Here is a 10,283-nt window from a genome sequence, read left to right on the forward strand (position 1 = left end):
TCAGATATAGTTACCACCAAAAAGCAGCGATGCCAAGCTGTGCCAACTGGCATCATTTCTGCAGATGTAACCATCCACCTTTAAAGCCATTTGACTTCCAAACAAGGTCAAGGATTCTTCTTACAGTCAACATACACTCTTGTAGGATGCAGTTTACATTACCACTTTAAAGGAAAATTAGAAAGATTTACGAAACAATAATAGCCTTTAATATCTTTTCATAGCAGACGTCCAGGAGTGTAGTGTTGTATCAGATTGTAGAATCAATTTGCAGCCATCTGAATGACAGAAACCTTTATTTGTAGCTAGTATTAGCAGAGTAGACAGGGGAGTGGCTATTATCTCATGCCACAGAAAGACAGGCCACTGATTAAAGTTTTAGAGGCCTGTGCAACTTAGTAGCACCACAGAAAGCACTTACCGACAAACCAAAATAAACCAGAGGTTGTGGAGTAAGAGCAACGAGAAGAACAATCAAATGAAAGGGGGTAAGAGAGGGGTTGAGAAAGGAGAGGATTCAGAGGTGACAGGGAGCACCACCTACTCACACATTCACAAGTGAGTCACCAAATGAAATCCCATTGTTATCCTCCGTGGTTGTAACCTATCCATGTCATGTTAAGGCATATGAGTTTGGGACAATATTGCCAGGTCACGTTTGACTCTTCTGTCTGGCACCGGTGCAGCAAAGGCAGAGAAATTTCATGTTGATGAAGAAACTGGTCTGCATGTAAAATGTGGCTTTTTAATAATGGCTTCTCTTGGAGCACATTATTGCATTGACTGTTAGTGTTTGAATAGTATGTTGGAAATAATTCTCAATTTCCACACACACACACACACACACACGCATGCCCGCCTGCGTAAGCACACATACGTGACGCCCGTGCGTTCTGCCTGCCGCGCTCCTCCACTGCAGAGAGTGGAGGCAGCCAAGTGGAAGGCATATTAGAAAGCAGGGGATATTGATTGTGGCTGGGGACGGTCTGCGCTTTGCATAGCAAATGGCCCCCATTACCATACCATCTCTGGATAATTAATGTGCAGTCAGTGGGCCTGTCGTTCGTTATCGGTCATTCTGATACTGTTCAATTTTCATCTCGGCCTCATGCTTCTCTGCAGGAGCCTCCATACCCAGTTCCCCCTCCCTCAAAATGCTCTGTTTTATGAATCACACAGGAACCCTGGTCAACGAGTGTCTGCTACTATCTCGCCCGGGGAAAGATGTTATCGTGACGCAACTGTCTCGCGTCCTCTCATTATTCCGACATTAGCCAGACATAAGGGCCATGAAACGCTCTTGAAATTAACGTTTGTGTAGCAGTATATACCTGCTGTGAGTTTTGTGGCATTTAAGGTTTAATATGACCCCGCTGTGAATTGGCATGCCCTTATTTGTTGGTTTCATCTGATACCTTCCTTATGGGAGGAAATGATTTAACCTACGTCTGACTATTGTTTCACTAAAGGGTATGATGGGAGGAATAATGAGGAATTAAACAATGGAGCTTGAAATCAGACCACTGGAAATGCCACTGCAACTCTACTCTGTACGTACACAAGCAGACACACTACATAACAACTACCACTGATGGAATACTGCAGTCTTTGTACTATGACTGAGCATATATGTGTATTTTTCTTTCTGTGGCATCGGTAGGTATCAGTCTGAATGGTAGGTCATAAGCATCATAAACAGACATAAATCACTTCATTGTTCCCTACAGAATGATCCTTCTAAAGGCAGAAGGTCTCTGTTTTGTAGCTTCCTCTCCCAAGCGCTTGCACAGGTTTAAAAATAGGCAGCTTTACCCCAAGCTGCATCGCAGGGATGAGATTTGCGGTCCTAACAGGCCATGCAGATTGCCATTACTTATGCCTGACAAGCCTACCCTCTGATGTTTCCATGCTGGCCTATTTTAACAACATAAGCTGCTGCTGCCGCTCCCGCTGCTACTGAGATGCGAATTTCCAAATTGGCTGAAAAAGCTTGTCCTGGGGTTATAGTGAGGTTCCCAGAATGCATGTGGGCTGTCTCGTCTCCAGTACAGGATAGATAGAATACAGAGCCAAACAGTGACAGACAAACACTTTACCTGAGCTTGTTAAATGAGGTAAACACGTCTACACTTGAGTAGATATGGTTTCCAGTGGAAGCTTGGTGTGCATCTGAGCGTGTCCGTGTTTGAAAGAATCACTCACCTTTATGGTAGAAAGGCTTCTTCATACCATCAGGAAGGCGGGCTTTACGCTCAACACCGTAGCCGTGCCGCGGGCCATGGTCTTCATGGTTGTACCTCACCCCTTCTCTCCTGGCAGCTTCTGCCGCCATTTTATCCCGCATTGCCTTGGCACGTTCTGACTCTAGTGCAATGGCCTTCTCCAACAGAGACAGGTTACCCTTTGTCATGTCAAACACTTCTTCTGATCGGTCCGACGTCACAGACGCTGTGTCCTCATCAAAGTCCTGGTGGTTGGTGTGATATTGGTCATCCTGCGCACAACTGGAGAAGGCCTTGGAGCGCGGGCTCAGCTGCTCCTCAAGCTTCATGAGATTGTCCATGTCAGAATAGTTCCTATCGAGGGCCCGCCTGTCGTCTTGGCTGTGGTGGAAATCCCCATAGCCGTGGTGCTGGAGTTGTTGAGAGGAATCCCCACACGAAAAATGATTTTGCTGGGATGGTCCGTTGCGGTCAGTTGACTTTGTTTCACTTAATTTCCGAGCCAGATCGAAGCATTGGTTCCTTAGGCACTCCAGACTGCTTAAACACACTTCCTCATCACTGTTTTCTATTTGTCCATTACTGGTGGTCTTAACATTACCACCATTGTGTGCATTCCCCCCATTGTGAGTACAGTCATTCTCATTCCTGTTCTCGGCTGTGCCATCGTCAAACTCCTGTCCATCTAAATTGTCAGACAGCACTGCACCATGACCTTGTGCCAGGAGTTTAAGGGAATCCACTGTCTCCCGAACCACATCGCTGTTAACATCCAAACTCAGGTCGCCCCTCTGTGTTTCGCCCCCCTCCAGCACTTCTTCTTCCTCCTCATCCTCCTCTTCCTCTTCTTCCTCCTCCTCCTCTTCATCCTCCTCCTCCTCTTCCTCCTCCTCCTCTTCCTCCTCCTCCTCATCTTCCTCTGCGCTGTTGGAGGAGTTGCTATTCATCTCAGACTCGGTCATGGCTCGGTTGGCGGCGTCTTCTGCGATCTTGCCCAGGTTGAGGAGGGACTTGGCCACGAGTTCATCGTAGTTCTCGTACTCATCGTTGTTGTTGTCGTCCTTCTCCGTTGCTGGGCCGGATTTGGAATTGTCGCTGCCACCTCCACCATCGCCCTCGGCCCCCTCGCTGCTGCTCATCTGATCGTCCTCTGTTGGAAAGAAAGAACAAATGTCTTGTAATTTCATTTCCCTCATTCTATTTTACTGGTAAATCAGATTTCTGGGGTTGGTCCATCTAAATTGGATAAGGAACTCTTTGCTTCCCCTAATAATTTACTTTGAGAGTCTTAACAGCAGCTTGTGTTCTGAATTGTGAATCAGCACAGGAAGTCAAAATATAGCAGTTGGGGAAAGTTCCAGAGAAAGATGCTCTGATAAATGAGAATCTATGAAACCAGGGATTCTATCTTTGGCAAGTTATGTTTTTGCCCTGGTGTCCTGGATGTCTTTAGAGAATTATATTCACAGGTCTTATGATTAATAACATTACTAAAGAATTCTGTAAATAGATGCAAATGAGATAACATTTTATTCATAATTCAGCAGTGTAAATCAAAACACTGTAAGAAATCTTTGAATTAGAGGGAGCAATTTTTTACAGGAGAGCCTAAAATCTGAGAGATAATATGGTGTTCCATCTGCAACGTGATGAACCCCAGTCAGTAGCTATTCATCGTTTGCTGGTAAAGTTCTTTTTTCATTCAATCATCAGTATCTTTAGAATTCCTTTCACTGCCTAATTGATTCTGACAGGCTGCAAAAGGTTACTGAACCTCTTCTGTCAGTAATTTCAAGCACTCACTCCTGGAGCACTTCCAATCTCTCCTTTCACATTTCCGCCCTGAGCCGCCAAGAGCACATCGCTCCCATTGGCGTCACATTTGCCACTTACATTCCTGCAGAGAGAATGAACCCCCCCACCCCCCACCCCCCAGCACACACACACTCTCACAGACACACACACAAATACTAACTGAGAGCTTTAATTCTGATGGGAAAGAGGAAATCATGAGATAACAGGTATCTGAATCCATACATGCATACTGGAATATACATTTAAAATAAATGAATCAATGTACATGAACCACACACACAACACTTACAGCGACTTTCTGGCACTCGCGTACTGTACACACACCCGAATCTAATGAGAGCAACACAATATTGGTGCTTGGGGGTTGAGGGCTTCAGAGCGGATGAGGGAACAGTCACGAATGACCAGGCACATATTTTGATACTGGAAGGTTTCTTACAGCAACCTCCTGCACCAGGGGTTTAATTTTTGATGGTATGAAACATGGCACAGGAAAGCAATTTGAAGAGCAATCAAGGTACACAAAAGGGATATGGAAGCGAAACAGATTAAGGAGAGAACAGAGAGACTGCCCTGCCCTGAATTGGCTTTGGATTAGCTACAGAGATGTGCATGCCACTGACAAGCACAGAGAACCTTCAGAATGTCACCTCTATTACATGCAGGAGATTGGAATCTGCCCAGCGACCATCCAGTATCACTGTCTTGGGGCGAATTGGGAACGTGGTAATTATGCATGTAGAAGATTTTTGTGCTTTTTTTTAAACTGAAAATGCTGCAGATTAAAATGCTGCTCTTCTATTCTAAGTCCCTCTGTTCCAATAAGGCAATCATAATGATTATAGACCTCAACGATGACAAGCATTTGGAGAATTCATCAGGAAAGTGAACACCTTCCAGTGATAACAACACTGACTATGGCATGTCCGTAGCACTTATCAAAAAAACATGGTAATCAGCTATTCACATGGAAAGAGAGGCTGGGGCTTGACAGGCTGAAGAGACAGTGGCAACACTCCACTGTCTCAGTGTTAAGGGTAGGGCCGTGGCTGTGGGCTCTAATGAACACCAGTCTGTAGAGATGTTTTCGCATTCTGCAAGAAAATAAGAGCATGGCGGCTGAGATGCCACATCAACACTTTGGGTGGGTAGAGCTAGGCGCCAAACAGGGTTAACACACTCCCCTCTCAGAGCTTCACTCTTAATTGGACTTGAAGGCACTGTCAGGTCCAATCCCGATGCGGGGGTGCAAAGCAGAATCTGCTGGAGAGAAACCTGCCAAATCTGGTCCTGGCCATATCGGGAAGGGGGGGGGGCATGGGGGGGATAACATATGGGGCAGGAGTTTCTCAATTCCCGGTCCCAGAACTACATGGTATTTACCACCATGGTATGCTGTCAGAAAAGGCATAATTAAGGTAATGCATTCATTGTCAATAGCTCTAGTATTCTTAAGATTTAACATCTACCAGTGGACAGTTTACTTTATTATCAAAATGTTAGCAGTTTTTCTGTAACTAATTAGCACCATTCCTGAAGTGTCCATAAATCTAAATTCTCTGTTTGTTGTATGTCTATCCTTTGATTTTCTTGACAACTGCTCATCTGATCGACTTCACACTTAGCGGGTGCATTGCCGAGGACCCAATGGAGTGCAGTGTCGAGTACAAGCTCTTGAGGACATACTTATTAGTAGTGCGTTACAATGAGAGAGGGGGCCCTCATCAACTGTTACACCACTGAGCAGAATGCCGAGGACAGCTTGCTGTCCGTAGCCTTCTACAGTACATCCAAGATCAGATGAAATATGAGAGATTGGAAATGTTACATTGTAGTCAAACATTTCGAGCATTCGCAAAGCAACATTTTGAGAGAATGCTTTTGTTCCTGGAAATAGCCTAGTCCCAAATAGCTTGCGCTTGGCAATGACTAGGTATAAAAAAAGGCTAGGTATAAAGGGTTAAGAAACCTGTCAAGCATCAGTGACATACTCCAGATGCAGCGTGCCTGCTTGCTCTGAGGAACATCACTGCAAGTCACACGATTAAGATATGTAAAATGATGCTTATCGGTAGATATCGACTGAGGCTTTGACTTCATTAAGGCCATAAAATGTGTGCGTAAACTTTTGCAACCAACATTTACACTCTAGCATTGGTAGGGCACACAACTATGTCAGTGTCGAGTGAGATGTTGTTTTGATGAGCAGTATGCCGTGTGCAATACCAAGTAATCGGCCCATTCCAGACAATTATGTTTTTAAGAAACGCTGCACTAGTTCCTTTAGAATTCTGAAAAATTGTTCTAGTGAATTTGGTGCGTTTAAAAGATCAATCCAAAGTGTTTCAGTACAATACGACGAGGACGTGATCTCACCTTGGCCTTGACTCTGCTCTCCTTCCTCCTCCTCTCCTTCTTCATAGTCCACCTCCTCTACTGCATCCTCCTCTTCCTCTGCCTCCTCCACCCTCCCCTCATCACCCTCTTCCTCCTCTTCTTGTTCCACTTCTACCTCCTCATCGTCTTCCTCCTCTTCTTCCTCGCCCTCTCCGTCTCCTCGCTCCACCTCCCCTTCTTCATGCTCCATTTGCTCTACGTTGTAGTCCATGTAGCCTTCCACCTCTTCTTCCTCCTCCACTTCTCCCTCTTCCTCCTCCTCCTCCTCTACCGCTCCTTCCTCCCCCTCCTCCCTGTCGTCCATCTCCTCGGTTCCGTCCGTCTCGTAGCACTCCTCCATGGTGGAGTTGTCCATGTCATCTAGGTAGGTGCTCCTCTTGGGGGAGGTTTCCAGGGTTTGTCTGTCTAGACTCTTTCTCTTCTTGGCCAGAGGGCAGCCGTACACACTGCAGGGGAGAGATAAGAGGGCGGCCATTAGCTGTTAGCCACAACTGGCCATAAATGCTAATGCTCATTTGCAATCAGGCCTCTGTGTTATAGTGCTGTTGTTTACAAACCACATTTGGAAGAAATACAATGCAAAAAGCAACAATGGAACAAGGGCCTCTCAATGCAAGGAAAGCAATGCCTCTTAGGTTCTTCTGCTGTGCAAAATATGAAACTTAACCAACATAATTAGCCATGAACTCATTAACCATTGAGCAATTGCAATGAAATGCTCCAATTTGACAAGAAAACCATTACAAAAGGGACAAAATGTCTAACTTTGAAGCAAACAATGCAGGAGATTTAGTTTATTTTCTATCCATTTATATTCAGGTAACATCAATTTGTTCTTCGGGCTAAAGAAAATCACTGTGCATGCTCTGCAAACACTTTGTTCCAGACTGATATGCCCTTGTTCTGACGTGAACCGAGTGCAGCAAAACACAACTGCTTGTCTGGAATTGACTGTAAGGGGGAAAAGACAACCTGTAGCCTGATTAATTGAATCTTACCAAGGCACCTCAGATTTTAATGTATTCTCTGGCTCCCCTCGGCAGCAGGGGGACAGATCCTAATCTGATAATCTGATAATCTGTGTATTCGCTCAGGCTACTGATCACAGGGGTTTAATCCATTTCACTCATCAAACCTCTGAGCGCTCCAAGCCACTATCTGGCCAACCAATGTAAGCTGCATGTGTGTGACTTTAGAACGTGTGCTGCTGTTTGTACATTTATGTATGATTGTGTGTATGAGTGGGGCTGTGTCTACACATTTGGCACATTTGAACAAAAGCACCCACACAGTCAGAATTATGATGAGTTCTGCTGAGTGCTTTGGCCATCAAATAAACCCCCTGTCCAGGCTGGAGTGTAAGAGAGCTAAACACGCTTTGGGCATGTTCACTCGGCTGTGAAATATCCCTGGCTCCTATTTTTACAACCTCTGGATGTTTCCCCGGCTCTGCACTACTTAGAGTACGACCTGATGTGAATGAATGGCACAGGGCTGTGTGTGAGACTAAGAAAATGGTAGTTGTTAGGCAATGTGGTAAAGGCTCATTGCAGTGGTGAAGCAGTGTTGTAGGATGGTGAATCTCAGCCCTCTTCTCGGTTTTTCATGTCAATGTGTCTCACAGTCCAAAGTCCTAACACCCCCCCTCCTCTCTCTCTCTCTCTCTCTCTCCCTGTCTCGTCCCGGACATCCATCAGTCAGCCAGGGTCCAGTCAGCTGGCAGGCTCAATCTCACCCAGCCCAGGGATTCCTTAATGGTCTGACCCCCTGCACCCCCCGCAAACAGAGGCCTCATTTCATTAATCTAAGCCCACATGGAAACTCATTCCCTGCCTGACAGCCAGACCTCTCCCCCAGGGCAGCATGAGGGTCTGTGGGACAGTGAGGGAGCGGGGGTGTGCGCTGCAGCACTGTGATCAATAGTGCTTGTGACCAAACATCTCAAAAGCACATTAAAATGCCACTCATCCTGGCCCCTCCGTTCCAGAGCCCTCTCCAAATAAATCAAGGGCCGGTCCCAGCAGGTTAGTGGCTGCCAAGCAGGCGGGCTGGCAGGAGAGGAGGATAGGTGAGAGGGAGGGAGGCGGAGGAGGAGGAGCAAGGATGGTACAATGGAGAGGGAGAAGTGGTGTGGGAATGGCAGACAGACCCCCCATTCCCATCTGCTGGTCCTGCATCTCTTCCTTAACAACAGAGCGGTCTTAAGGCAGCATTTGAGCCACCGCATCCGACAGGTAATCTGTGATTACACCTGAATCACTCTAAAAAAAACATGTTGAATTGCTATAATTGCTTTGCAACATCAGCTAATGGATAGCAAATAATAACTGCTGCCGTGGGGATGTTTTATTGTACCTTTAAAAGGAGTCAAGTGCACTTTGTTATTTTGGGTCAGGATTGTACAAACAAAGAGGCCTTTCGATTACAGCGAGCGAACCCGACCACGCTAAAGGCTCTACCTACAGCAGAACACATATTTGGCTCCTGTCGCAAAAAAAACTCCCATTCATTGAAAAAAAAGCAACTGCAGAGCATCTTATGTAAATGACTTTTAATCAAACTCGTGAGGCGTTGTCAGGATCTTGTGACTCTGTGAGAGGTGTGTTTGCCCCGACGCTCCTAAGCTCCCATGATGACTAAGCCACAGGAAGCCTCCACAGCTCCTCCAGCCCACGTTCCCTGGCTCTGTCTCTGTTTGACCTTGGCTACAGCATTCGTCATTACAGGCAATGCATCCCACTCACTGCGTTTGGCAATTAAATTCCAGAAATAATTTGGTGGCATTTAAATTAAATAGAAAATAAATTCTGCAGGCATTGTGGAGAGACAGGAAGACGATGAGAAATTTCTGTACCAAGTTTCTCTTGCTTTTGTCCCCTGGCAGAATCACAAAATCCTCCAAGAGGAGTGTGCTGCATGAGAGGTAGCAATCAAAGAAGAAAAGAGCTTCAGATCACAAAAAGACCACTTCATATTTTATGGAGTGGGCATCCTCAGCATTATAAGATGGAACAAATTCTATTACAGTGTGAACAAGTGGCCCTTTAATGCAGGAGAAAAAAAAAAAAAACTTCTAGAAACGTTATAGAGAGGGCCCCATTCCTGGAGATTTAATGTGAGGCAGGAGAGCAGGAGAAGAAGAGCTCCCGTTTGGCTAATTTTAGGCGACAGTTGAGCGACTGCTGGAATGCGACAGCGTTCCACGGTGCCTTTATTAGCAGTCATATTAGCGGCTGTTCTCAGCAGGGGCAAAAGCTTTAGCCAGTCATTAGCATCACACGCTATTTGTCTCCCTGACACAGGGATGAGGCTGCCGTTGCCTCTCCCTCCTCTCACTGCCGCTTTTTCCTTGACTCCTCTCTCTCTCGTCATCTTCTCCTGTCACCAAACATTCTCACCTCGTATTTTCCCCCCCTTCTGTCCTCCGTTCCCACCCATCATAACCTTGCTTGCTCCTTTTCCTTCCATACATCCATTTTCTCCATCTCCTCCATATATATCTTGGAATATATATTACCTCACTCCTTCTCCCTTTATTTCCAACACTTACTCTTCCCACCTTTTTTCCCCATTTTCTCCTATCTCTCCATCAACCTCAGCTCATTGTCGTCTCTCCCTCTCTCAGCAGACTAAGGATGGAGGGAATGCACCACCTCTGGCTGTGCCCCCTATCCAGCAGGAGGATCTATAGACACATGTGGCAGAGCCCTGTCTCCATGGTGATACCCTCCAGAAATCCATGAGGGATTCGCCATCCTCACAGCCAGCCAGTGAGGAAAAATGAGAGAGAGAGAGAGAGAGAGAGAGAGAGAGACAGACAAGGACAGAAAATGAGAGGTGGGTAAGGAA

At 46.0% G+C, this 10,283-nt stretch overlaps 1 protein-coding gene across 1 annotated transcript in view; it reads right to left on the minus strand.

Annotated features, from left to right (window-relative positions):
* Window positions 1–6,909, minus strand: part of myt1lb (myelin transcription factor 1-like, b) — a 29,557-nt gene extending 22,648 nt beyond the window's left edge. Inside the window, exons 1-2 of the mRNA XM_070842324.1 lie at window positions 6,414–6,909; window positions 2,203–3,372 (exon numbers count right to left, since the gene is read on the minus strand). Of these exons, the coding sequence (XP_070698425.1) occupies window positions 2,203–3,372; window positions 6,414–6,909 (1,666 nt within the window). The remainder of the gene's footprint in view (window positions 1–2,202; window positions 3,373–6,413) is intronic.
* Between the last annotated feature and the right edge of the window lie 3,374 nt (window positions 6,910–10,283).

Source organism: Pempheris klunzingeri, chromosome 13 (assembly GCF_042242105.1).
Source record: "Pempheris klunzingeri isolate RE-2024b chromosome 13, fPemKlu1.hap1, whole genome shotgun sequence".
NCBI lineage: Eukaryota > Metazoa > Chordata > Actinopteri > Acropomatiformes > Pempheridae > Pempheris > Pempheris klunzingeri.